Raw genomic sequence first — 13015 nt, 5'->3', positions numbered from 1 at the left:
GGCTTGGACAGTCTCGGTCGTTGTGTCCTTGGGCAAGACACTTCACCCGTTACCTACTGGTGGTGGTCAGAGGGCCCGGTGGCGCCAGTGTCCTGCAGCCTCGCCTCTGTCAGTGCGCCCAGGGTGGCTGTGGCTACAATGTAGCTTGCCATCACCAGTGTGTGAATGTGTGTGTGAATGGGTGGATGACTGGATGTGTAAAGCGCTTTGGGGTCCTTATGGACTAGTAAAGCGCTATATAAATACAGGCCATTTACTATTTAAATGAAGGGGAGGCACTAGAAACCATGGTGTTTTGGGAGGTGCCATTATTGGCCAGGTCGTTAGTGTCTACGTTCTTTATTCAATGAATTATCTTTTATCTTTTATGGTGTTCGTGGTGTACAAGTTATGAACAGGAAGTAATGAAATGTTTCTAACTGTAAAAGATTAACTCGTTTTTAACTACCTCAGGAATGTAGAACAGTACAAGCAAGCGAGGTACAAAAAAAGGTTTATTTTCCTATTTACAGCCACAATTTTGTCGATGAAATGAAGAAAACACACAAAAAAGGCAGAGCTCAAGAAATGAAAAGAAACTGAATTTCCAGGGACTGCTTGACATATCATATAGCTTATGTTTCCAGAGCTTCAGCTTCATAAAATGAGGCCCACCTTAATAAGTAGTGAAATGTGTAAAAACCCACTTTAGTTACAAAAGAGAAAAAAACAAAACACACAATTAAAAAAATGTGCTATCCAGTTCTTGTATTCTCATCACCTTTAGTTGGTTCATTGACATTTGGATGTTCCAGAAACATTTCAATGAAGAGCTGTCACGATCTCACGAGCATCAACGAAATAAAACCTATGCTTTATGTCCGTTCGAGTGTTGCGTCCTGTGACGTAACAGAATCAGCATGCACAGAAAAACATGAATACGTTTCTGGACATGTATGCACATGAATATCCAGCCATGGAAGCCTGACTGTAATATGCATGTACAGAATGTAAATAACAAAAAACAGGCCTGTTTGTAGTGACCACCTACAGACACGTAACAAATGGTGTCACACTTGTTCACTAAAGCCACTGTTTTGATGAAATATTTTAGCTAGCCAGTTCTAAGACCAACAGATTTTGGTCTCTCAGTAGTTTTTAGAATTGCTGCATACGTCTGCATGTGCAGGCTGCTGTTATTTGTTTGACGCTCACAAAACTTCCAGACGTTCCAACTTTTCACTTCATTTATTACAAATCAAACAGACAATCCAAATACTACATAAAAAAACACGTTAAATTACCAGGATATCCTCGCATACTGAAAACACTTTCAATGGTTATGTAACTTCATTTTGCTTATTTGTTTCTTTTCGCTCTTTAGCTTTTTGCGGTCAGTCTCTTTGAAGGCAGGCTACTGACCTTAACTATAATGAAATTAGATTTGTATCTTCTCCTACTCACTTGGTACAGCAGAGAGGCTTGATAGAGTATTTTTTACTGGTAATCAACTTAACACATCTGCTACTATTCACCCATCTAAAATACCAAGCAGGCGTAAAAGATCTCGAATACTTTCAGGAAATAGTGGACCTCAGTTATCTATATTAAACCCTTGTTGACCACCATGAGTAAACAGGTGAGCTGGAGTCTGTGACATTAAATCAGTGTGGTCTCAAACAGGATTTTTTTTCCCACAATGCACCTTGCACACTGATAGTAACTGTAAACAATATTTGAACAAACAAATGTTCCAGACTAAGAGAAGGCAGAGAACATGCAGATATATAAACTGGGAAGCCCGTCTCAGTCCTGAGGTTTTGACCTTGTGTGTAATTGTCGGGTTAATGTTGGACTTTTAGTGAGGTTTGGTATGAAGGACTTTATGTTTGTTCTTGTGTTTGACAAGCGGATGATGCATTGGTTGCATCCACTCCAAGTCTTTGCGCTGATAATATAGTCCCTCCTCAGTGGTGCTGCCTCTTAGATAGGTACCTGCAGAAACAAACAGGCACACATTCAGCGCATATTTTAAACACATTCAGTTGAGTTCATGTTGATTTGGGGAAATGTACAAATGACACTGGGACACAACATTAAAAATGAGTAACTACATAATGGAAGAACATTTAAAGCCTTTACCATGTACTAGAGATGGACTGATCCGATATTACGTATTGGTATCGGTCCGATACTGACCTAAATTACTGGATCGGATATCGGAGAAAAATAAAAAATGTAATCCGATCCGAAGTATCACAAAATCACCTCACAAAACGTGCTACTTGGCGTAACTCAGCTCGGCGCATCGGAGCAGTATCTGTCACGTGATAGAGCGGCTGTTGTCTGCGAGACCTGTTGGCGGTCTGTTGGAGCATTTGGAGCCTCGCTAAATGCTTCCTAACCGTGGCATTTCATCTCAGCGAAAACTATCCCACAGAAGCAAAGCAAGTGTGTAAGTTCATCCCTGAATGTTTGCATAGTATTTCCACGTTACGCTTAACAACTGATGTATTGAGCCACAGCTGGACTGGCCATCGGAGTTCCATATTGAGGTGAAAAGGAAGCGATTTGTCCCGTACTTCAGCTAGAATTCAAAAATAGACACAAAGCTGGAGTTATTCTGTCTTTGCTGCACAGTTGCATCTACTTCTCTCATTCACTTCCCCTTCCTCTCCTGTTATTACTTCAAACATGAAACTGATCAATGATCAGCTGATCGGCTTTTCTGCCGCAAGTCCTGTCTTTCTTGTTTGTTTATCGCCCACTTTGCGCTACAAAGAGGAGACCAGCGGATAAACAACAGCAGCACGTTTAAGCGTGATAAGCTGTTGTTAGAATGTATTTAATATTAACTTTGTAGTATCAGCTGATGTTTGCTGGAGCCACAGCTGTAAAAGCTGCTGGTCATGATATCCGTTTGGATATGTGGTGAGAGGGAAACATGAAGATGAAACCAGGAGATGTCCTTACTGAATCATCAGAGCTGAACAGGTGATGGAAAAACAGGTTTACCTTTTAGGTGACATGAATGAGTTGAAGGGAAGTTATGAACTGTTTCTGAGAGACAAATAACACCAGGATTCTTTTTTAGGTAGCTGACGGCTGGTAACTGTGCAGGGGCGGGTCTAGCAAAGTTTTGTCGGGGGCCAGGTTGGGCATTAACAGGGAAAGGGGGCCACAAAGAAATACTTTTCTTTGTTATGTCCTTTAAAAACTTTGAATAAATAATTATCTGAATCTTACAACAAAAGTGGTCATCTGATTAAATGTATAGAAATCCATTATTGTATATAGTAACTAATAAGTCTAATATACACCCTAATAAGCTATAGTACTTTTTCCTTTGGGAAGGTACCATCTGTGCAGTCTGCAATTCTGTTGAAGAAAGATGTTGAATCTATTTAAATATTGTAGAAAAATAATTGATTTCTGTGCATTTGTTTTACACTTGCATTAAATTAAAGTTGATTACATCAATTAAGGGCGGGGGGCGGTTCCTGAATATTTTTGCTGGGAGTTGGCAACCCTATTAGTTAGGTTGCTTAATATTCCCACTAAGTTGACCACAACATATTACTCAAACGACTGGAGAACTGGGCAGGTCTTTCAGGAACTGTACTAAACTGGTTCAAAACATACGTAGAAAACAGGAAATACTTTGTATCAATAGGTAACTTCACATCTGAGCAGACAAGTATCACATGTGGAGTTCCCCAAGGTTCCATCTTAGGACCCCTTCTGTTTAACATTTACATGCTCCCACTGGCACAGATTATAAAGAACAACAAAATAAACTATCATAGCTATGCAGATGACACACAAATATATATCACAATGTTACCAGGAGACCGAGGCCCTGTACAGGCTCTTGGTAAATGCATTGAGGAAATTAATGACTGGGTTGTGCCACAATTTTCTCCAGCTAAATAAAAACAACTGAAGTAATAGTCTTTGGTGCCAAAGAAAAACAATTACAGGCCACCAGAGAACTTCAATCTATACACCTAAAAACCACAAACCAGGCGAGAAATTTGGGTGTAGTGATGGATGCAGACCTAAACTTAGAAAAACACATTAAGACAATAACAAAATCAGCTTACTATCACCTCAAGAATATTTCAAGGATAAAAGATCTGATGTCTCAACAGGACCTGGAAAACTAGTCCATGCATTTCTCTTTAGTAGGCTGGATTACTGTAACAGCATCTTTACAGGTCTACCTAAAAAAATCAGTCAGACAACTACAGCTCATTCAGAACTCTGCTGCTCGAGTCCTCACTAAGACCAAAAAGTGGACCACATCAGTCCAGCTCTGAGGTCTTTACACTGGCTGCCTGTCCGTCAGAGGATAGACTTTAAAGTTCTGATGCTGGTCTATAAAGCTCTGAATGGTTTAGGACCAAAATACATCAGTGACCTCCTGACCCAGTATGAACCTTCCAGATCCCTCAGGTCATCTGGATCCGGTTTTTTATCAGTTCCCAGAGTCAGAACCAGACGCGGAGAAGCTGCATTCAGCTTTTATGCTCCTTATATCTGGAACAAACTCCCAGAAAGCCTCAGATCAGCTGAAACACTCAGTTTATTTAAATCCAGGTTGAAGACTCACTTATTCTCAGCTGCATTTAAATGAAGCACCAAATCCGCACTTAAGCTTAGATTTCAAAACTTACATTTTAACTACTGATTTTATCTACTGTTCTGATTTTACCTGTTTTGATTTTTGATTTTATATACTGTTTTGTTTGTTTGTTTGTTTTAATCAATTTAAAATCATTGTTTTTGTTTCTAATGTCTCTGTAAAGCACTTTGAATCACCTTGTTGTTGAATTGTGCTATACAAAAAAACTTGCCTTGCCTTGCTTGCTTACTCTTTAAAATACCAGAATATGGAGGATGGTGTAGGTTTAAATTTATTAGATTGATCAGTGTTGCTGAACTATAAAATGTTTTGGGTTGAGTGTATTTTTTGCATACAGGTATAACAGAATAGCTTCAGTCTCTTGTTTTTTAAAACTTGAGTATGAACTTATACAAAATGCAGCAAGATATTTATATTAAAAAACAGTTTTATTGATTACAAAATACGCTATATCGGATTCATATCGGTATCGGCAGATATCCAAATCAAATTTATGATATCGGAATCGGTATCGGACATTAAAAAGTGGTGTCGTGCCATCTCTACCATGTACCATGTACAGCACAAACAAATTATATCATAAGTTGAACAGTCGATGAAATAACCAACCATGTACAGTCCTACGGCATCACAGATAACAAAAATAAAGCTAAGAATGGACACAACAAAGTGCAAAGGGGAAATTTGCACTGAGATCTCACCTTTTAACCTTTCCATCACAACTGTAAATAAGAAAGAGCTCAACACTGATCCCTGATGTAACTCTACCCCGACCCTAAACTCATCTGTAATTCCTACTGCACACCTCAACACTGTTTCACAAATTTCTTGCCACTGGTGAGTTCCTCATTGAGTACCACAGTTACTTTCTTTGCTTAGGATGCAAAAGTCTCCTTCTTACTTTAGATTGTGTTCATTTATCCCCAGAATTGGATGCATTTTTTAGGATGAATTTTATACTTTAAATAATCTGAAATCAAGTAAAATTTAAGTAAGATTCATGTGTGTGTTGGCATTAGATGTTATTTTTTTAATATATCTAGTATTTTCTTGTAAATGGCTGTTCAGGTCTAGCAGGTGCTGTAGGTTTGAAGTATGCAACTACAACTATGCAAATGATACTGTTTAGCTTTTCAATGAGTGCGTACCTCTCCCAGTGTTTGTGGTTGAGTCCACTGAAGTCGTCAAGCTTGGCGATTTCTTTGAGGTATTGAGACAGTTTATACAGCTCTCTGTCCCGCTCCCTGTTGAGGTGGGCCTTCATGAAGGGTCGGATCTAACACAAATTCACAACAACAAATAAAGAGACAGCTTCATTAAGATCTGTAGTTTATTGTACCAAAAGAAGAGAAAAATGGTCAAGATAATTGTATGAACTAACCAACCTTAAGTCCATTCTGTGGGTTCATAAGAAAGTTTCTTCCAATGTCGTCAAACATAATGGTGTTCTTCCTGTTATAAAATTCTCCGTACTTCCCCCATATCACACCTAAGGGCTTCACCTGCGGAAGCCATAAAATAGATTAAATCAGTGCCATGATGTTTGCACAAAGCAGTAAATGTCCTCCACAAACATCATGAAAAAGAGGTATTCAAGCACATTTTGTCGTCACGGCGCGTGCAGTCACACCTAGAGTGCTAAATGACTTACCAGAATGTAAACAAACAAAAAAAACCCCAAACAACAACGATGTGATACATGTCACCTAGGACCATAAGCCAGAAACATTCCCGAGAATTTACATAGTTACTTAGCAAGCACGACGTGTATACAACTTAATCTAGTGACAAATCTCTGACAAAGAGATATCACCACTCTTATAAAATAAAATAATTTATATACTCAATAGCCTGCAGATAGGTGGAGAAAACAGAAACTTTTGCACATAGACCTGGGGCTAGATGTAGGGGTGATTATTTTAAATATGATTAGCATCCAGGAGGGTCTTTCAAATTTATCCTCACGACAAATCCATATTATATATGTGCTTCCCATTTGACACCCCAAGACTCACATATGTTTTCATGCACAGTAATCTTATTTAATGAAGTTATGAAAAATTATACCTTCATACTATGATTTACTTATCTTTTTTTCAGGCCCTTGAAGTACAGAGGGGTGATTCTTTTTAATATTCAATTGTTCCAGCAGTTTTAAGCCAAATCATCTGAAGCGCACTACCAAAATCCTGCTTTGGTAAATGGTGAATGAAATGGGTTTTATATCGCGTGTGTGTGTATAACCTGCTCTGAGCATCAACATCGTGGCCTATATCATAGTCTGACAAACTAAGCTGGACAAGCTTAATGCCTAAGATGTCAAGTAATAGAGACAGGCATTGACTGTTTTATCTCGTCTGATGATTCACTGGAGAAAACAAAAAAAGTACATTCCAAAGAGCGTTATCACCACATGGTGTTTAGTTGAAACAAGTGACAGCATATCTATTTTTTTTTACCACCAAACTCGTCTTCTATTCGTGATTTCTTTCTGCGTCAAAATTATTTGGACACTTTCTACTGTAACTGTGAAATAGAGAAACAGCATTTGCGTTCACATGTTCAAAAAATAATTTGTACAATGAAACAAATTAAGGTCCTGAAGATGTAAAATGTATTTTCCCTTTTACTCAGTTTACTAAACTAGAGGGGGGAAAAGCAATTTGCTGCGACACTCATGATCATCTATTGACTCATTCTCAGATATTGAGCTCTGAGAGAGTGCTCAAAGGCATCAACGGGAGCATCAGGCTAAGGACAGCCTGGACAGAATGAGAACAAATTTCCTGACCTGGTTTGATGTATTTTCCATTTTGGCTGTTTATTTCTGCAGCTCAAACTACTTTAAGCTATTTTTCATTATCTAAAATGTAACACATTTTAAGAAGGGTTTTTTAAAAATAATTTCTGTATCAAGTGTGGTGCATATCCTTTGTGAAAGCACCAATTATAAACCAGTGAAGGTTTCCAGATCCAAGGTTTCACATTGTTGACTCATCACATGGAATTTCCACCTGCAGTGACTTTATGACACCAGCTAAGATGACAGGGCATGTTGCTCATGACATCATTAAAGGGTGGAAGTTAGGCTACGTTCATACTGCAGGTCTTAATGCTCAATTCCGATTTTTTTGTCTGCTCGTTCACACTACAAATAAAATGCGACCAGTAAACGTGCTCTAGTGTGAACCCTCAAAGCGGCCCGCATGCGCAAAAGAAGACGTCACACACAACGCGCTGTTTAGACCCAGACCAAACAATATTGTTTGACTGATGGCCCTTAATATAAAGACTTCGGACTTTACGTTTCCCAATTTTTGCTTTAAGTTATTTTGTTATTTACATAATAATGTAAATATGGTAAATGGTAAATGGCCTGTATTTGTATAGTGCTTTACTAGTCCATAAGGACCCCAAAGCGCTTTACATATCCAGTCATCCACCCATTCACACACACATTCACACACTGGTGATGGCAAGCTACATTGTAGCCACAGCCACCCTGGGGCGCGCTGACAGAGGCGAGGCTGCCGGACACTGGCGCCACCGGGCCCTCTGACCACCACCAGTAGGCAACAGTTGAAGTGTCTTGCCCAAGGACACTTCACCTTGGGCAAGACACCTAATAATGATCCTTATTGCTGTTTTAGAGGAGCGGTGCTGCAAAGGATACTTGCAGATTTCTGTCAGAATCTGCAGATTATACAGTATAAATAAAATGTTCACGTTTCTCCAACGTTGTCTTCCCAACAGTTTCACTGACATCTACGCTGGATGGCCAGGAAGCGTTTGCGATGTCTTATCGGGCGCTTCTCCGGCACTGATAATTGGCGTCTGTCTTGTGTCAGTGACGTAAAAGACGGATTTAATGCGACATGACCGTCCAAACAGCAGTCGCTTTCTAAAACATCGGCTATGTATCGGATTCAGTACCACACATGAAAGTGACCCAGATCGGATTTGAAAATATCGGATTTGTGCCGTTCACACTGTCATAACATGATCGGATATGTGTCGCATAGGGTCAAAAAAATCAGATTTGATGCGCTTTCGCCTGCAGTGTGAACATAGCCTTAAACTTTCAAAACCAAACCTTTGTGCATGTTGTGTACATGTGTAGCTCTCTCTCTCTCACTCACTCCTTGAGTAAACAGAACCTCCTATTTAACATTTGGAGATTGCTACAATATGACTGTAGTGTGTGTGATTAGGTGAATGATGCTGTAGGAAAAAGCACTTTGAGTGGTCAGTTAGGGCAGAAAAACTCTGTATAAGTCCCAGTCCATTTAACATTTGACCATGAAACTGTCTGTCACAGTCATGTGATGCTTGCAGTTTACCCAAAATGCCTTTTTGAGGATCATCTGAAAATAGATACTACCAATACTAATGCGTGTTTCTGTTATTCAGTATGACAAACATTAAATTCTTGGAGATGTTCCCTCTGAAACTATGATATATTCTATAATATCAATGCTCAGATTTAGTTATAGAAATAATGCTGAACAAAAATTAGATTATGGCTTTAGATAATGACACTAAGATTGGATACAAATTTGATTTTCTTGCAGTGTTATGTTCAATGACCCATTAACTGCCAGAATGAATAACGCTTAAACCTAAAATAAATCCAAATATATTATAAATCATTTCTTCTTCTGTGAAAGATATGTCCAAAGCATTGATGTGTGACCACAACAGTGACACAGGCCAATATTTTAAACAGCAAGTGTACCAACCTCCACAACTCCTCTCTTTGGGGTGTGTACCGTAATCATGGCCCCACTGTCCAGCATGAACGTAATCTTGTAATTAGGGTTGTCTGTCACTCCCAGCTCCTACACACACACACACACACACACACACACACACACACACACACACACAGTGGTGTTATCTTCTGATCAATCTACACTCATATAATGTATGCCAACTTGGTTAACACTGCCACCTTTTGGCAACAAAATGTACAGGATAATAAAAGAAATGGTAAATAATAATAATAATGGATTGGATTTATATAGCGCTTTTCAAGGCACCCAAAGCGCTTTACAATGCCACTATTCATTCACTCTCACATTCATACACTGGTGGAGGCAAGCTACAGTTGTAGCCACAGCTGCCCTGGGGCAGACTGACAGAAGCGAGGCTGCCATATCGCGCCATCGGCCCCTCTGGCCAACACCAATAGGCAAGTAGGGTAAAGTGTCTTGCCCAAGGACACAACGACCAGGACAGAGAGCCCAGGGATCGAACCGGCGACCTTCCGGTTACAGATGCGATTCCCAACCCCCTGAGCCACGGTAAAGAAATAAGAAATAAGAGAAGTACTTGCCTTCATTTTTGCATCAATCCATTTCATACTTGTAGCAGCTTAAAAGAGAAAACACATTATGTGTGTTAATTAGTAATGAATTAAATCATGAAAGAAAAAAATAACAATTAAACACAACACAATGTCTACACACACCCAAGCACAAGAGGCATCTCAGTGAGAGGACGCGGTTCTCCAAACACATACTGGACGTTTAATTGGGTATTTACCACAATTACAAAAATGGGCGAGCTCAGTCTCTTTTTTGGTTGGTTTTTTTTGTTCTTCTTGGTGGATCAGATGCTCAATTTGGGCCAAAACATCAGGAATTAACTAGACAGACATACTTATACAAAAACCCCACACTCTAACACAAAAGCAATGAACCACTGCCACAGACAAGGGAAAGAGACGGACAGATACGTACACCAAATTACAATATCGTAGTCCTCATAGGCTGATGTCAGGAACTCGTGAAGGTAGGGTCTCATCAGCTCCTGACCCGTTTCTGCACATGACTTGTGATCTGAACACACACAGTATTATTGTATGGGTGTCCATGGTAAAACAAGCAGCTGATAAACAGACAGTAACTGCAAAGCCTCCTCTTTTGTTTCTTGCAAAGCATCTTATTAAAGAGACACATGATGATATCAACTCACCAAACAGTGTGTAGTCCACATCCAGAACCAGGAGCCTCTTGCCTTCTCTAGGAGGGTTTAGTTCCTCTACCTTGTACTCTTTGACTCTTCTAGCTATTTTTGCCAGGTTCTCCTCTCTGAAGACATAAAACAATATTTGTTTCTCAAATGCACCCACACATCCACACACAAAGACAGGTTTCCTTCAACAATTTCTAAAATTCTGACAGACCTGTTCTCCACTTCAATGACCTCCTCCTCAATGTCAAAATCATTGACAACGTCATCATTCTCTGGTGGAGGGGCTAAAACGTCTTCCTTCACGAAACAAAATATGTGCACGGTTAAAACTGTATCAGTCAGTACATTATACCCATAGCATATATCCCTCAAAAATGTCAACGGCTGTCAGATCTTCACCTAAACAACCATTTTCTGATCCATTAATCAAAGCTAGCTGATTCCAAAATCCTGACTAAACAGATTATTTACAAGTTACCCCTCACCTCTCTTGTCTAGTAAACCTGAACACTAGCCAGACACACAGTCCTTCTATAATAGTTCCAGCCAGATATATATTTTTTTCATTTTCTCTATCCACCTACCAGACTCTCCTCTCTGGTACCCATCATCATGATCTTGGTATTAGGCTTCAACTTCAACGAGCCCAGCTTCATCTCATCCTCTGCTGGTTTACCTGAGGGCAAGATGAAAGGGAAAGGAACAGAAAATATATATAGAGAGAAATTCTGAAAATCATATTAAGAGCATGCATAACTTTTATAAAATTATATATATAAAATAAAATAATTTATATACTCAATAGCCTGCAGATAGGTGGAGAAAACAGAAACTTTTGCACATAGACCTGGGGCTAGCTGTAGGGGTGATTATTTTAAATATGATTAGCATCCAGGAGGGTCTTTTATGTAGACTGCACAATTAAATAAAAGCACAAGATGAAATGTCCTTTGGTCTCACACTTGGATTGGACTTCATATAGCATTATTTACACTAACTAGCGCAGAAATCAGAATCAGAATACTTCAAAAATCAGGTACTTATCATTGACATCATCTCACCTTTGACCTTGAGTCCCAGGAGTTTCTGTCTCTCTGGCAGGACCCCAGTCAAGGTCTTGATGGACTGTTTCAGGTCCAACACCGTGTCTTCCTCAGAAAGAGAACTGATGAAGTATTCCTGACCTCCCCACTTAATGATAACCGACACCGACATGACTCTTCGGTGCTCTTCACACACACATACACACGACTGCAGCTGAAGTCAGGTATGCACGCGCACCCTAAGCAAAAAATGTCCAGCAACAATAACAAACATGCACGCGCACACCTTGCAGAAAGGGAGAGACGGGCAAATTCAAAGGAAAGGTGTTAGGATGCCACCATGTAACTGGCTGGAGCTCGACTTAAAACAAACAAGAGCAGCTTGTGATAAAACAGAGAGCCAAACGGGACATTACTATTGTTAAGCAGGTGATGGTACGTCTGGCTATTTCAAGACACAACGGCCAAATGCCACCTAATCAGCTCAGACACTGTGTGACTGTCCCTGATGCTGATATTTATAGCACAAGGTTGCTAACACTGACTAGCAACGATGTAAACACGCCGGGTTTAACAGCCAGCTCGCGAACATTAACTGACTGAGCTCCGCGGTCTGCTCACTCTTACCTGGTAGCACAAACTAACATGTAATGCTTGGCACACACTGTCAAATTTCCTCATAAAGTTGAATGAATGAACTGAGTTGGCCGTTCAATTTCATTCAGCGGGAGCCTCACACACCGCTGCTCTCTTCCTGGCGTCACGAATCTTTCCGGTAGTGACGTAATTGAAAAAGGAGGCTTTGTTGCTATAGTGACTAAAGCCGTTACTTTAAAATACAATCCTTTGAATTGTATATATATATATATATATATATGCCATAATAAATATTTCAGCTATATTCAAAATAAAACTGGACAATTAGAACTGTCCAGTATCTAATTGTCACGGTTCAATGACTGACCACTACCTTATGCTATGCATTATGTATCTTGATACAAGTCTAATTTCACAGCAGGAAACACATTATGATTTACCATGGTCTAGAATCAGAATCAGAAATTGTTTAGTTACAGATGCACCCTTAAAATATTTATATGAACTAGAGAAACCCCTTAAATAAGGTGTAAATATAATTAAGACAAAGGCAATCAAAGTGTCATATTAAATTAGAAATAAGTTTTAAAACATACTATGTACAATATAAATAAATGAAAGTGAAAATAGTCTATGTCCACGCAAGGATAAGGATACTAATAGTATTGGTTTGAGAAGTATGTACTTCTTAAACCAATATATAAATGCTTAATAGGAATGTTTGCTAACCCCTCCCAAAAACAGCAGTCTTTTTGACGAACAAAACACACCTTTG

The 13015-nt window shown here is 39.3% G+C and overlaps 1 protein-coding gene across 3 annotated transcripts; it reads right to left on the bottom strand.

Annotated features, from left to right (window-relative positions):
- Window positions 1-476: 476 nt before the first annotated feature.
- Window positions 477-12444, bottom strand: ublcp1 (ubiquitin-like domain containing CTD phosphatase 1). 3 transcript variants are annotated; one of them, XM_085470600.1, is made up of 11 exons: window positions 12271-12444; window positions 11662-11929; window positions 11185-11276; window positions 10812-10897; window positions 10601-10716; window positions 10366-10464; window positions 9960-9997; window positions 9364-9462; window positions 6010-6126; window positions 5773-5900; window positions 477-1974 (listed from the first exon to the last, which is right to left on the bottom strand). In XM_085470600.1, the coding sequence occupies exons 2-11, from the start codon at window positions 11813-11815 to the stop codon at window positions 1947-1949; spliced, it is 957 nt and encodes a 318-aa protein (XP_085326726.1). In that variant the 5' UTR covers window positions 11816-11929; window positions 12271-12444; the 3' UTR covers window positions 477-1946. The 3 variants fall into 3 exon arrangements, with proteins under 3 accessions (XP_085326726.1, XP_085326727.1, XP_085326729.1); XM_085470601.1 differs by having other exon boundaries at window positions 11662-11882; XM_085470603.1 differs by having other exon boundaries at window positions 11662-11748.
- Window positions 12445-13015: the final 571 nt, after the last annotated feature.

Source organism: Copadichromis virginalis, linkage group LG10, assembly GCF_057382275.1.
Source record: "Copadichromis virginalis isolate Kocher_CV1m ecotype Utaka linkage group LG10, C_Virginalis_male_GT1.1, whole genome shotgun sequence".
In the NCBI taxonomy this organism is placed as follows: Eukaryota; Metazoa; Chordata; class Actinopteri; order Cichliformes; family Cichlidae; genus Copadichromis; species Copadichromis virginalis.
The sequence above is the reverse complement of the archived record's forward strand: the minus strand, read 5'-3'. Positions and strand labels throughout refer to the sequence as shown.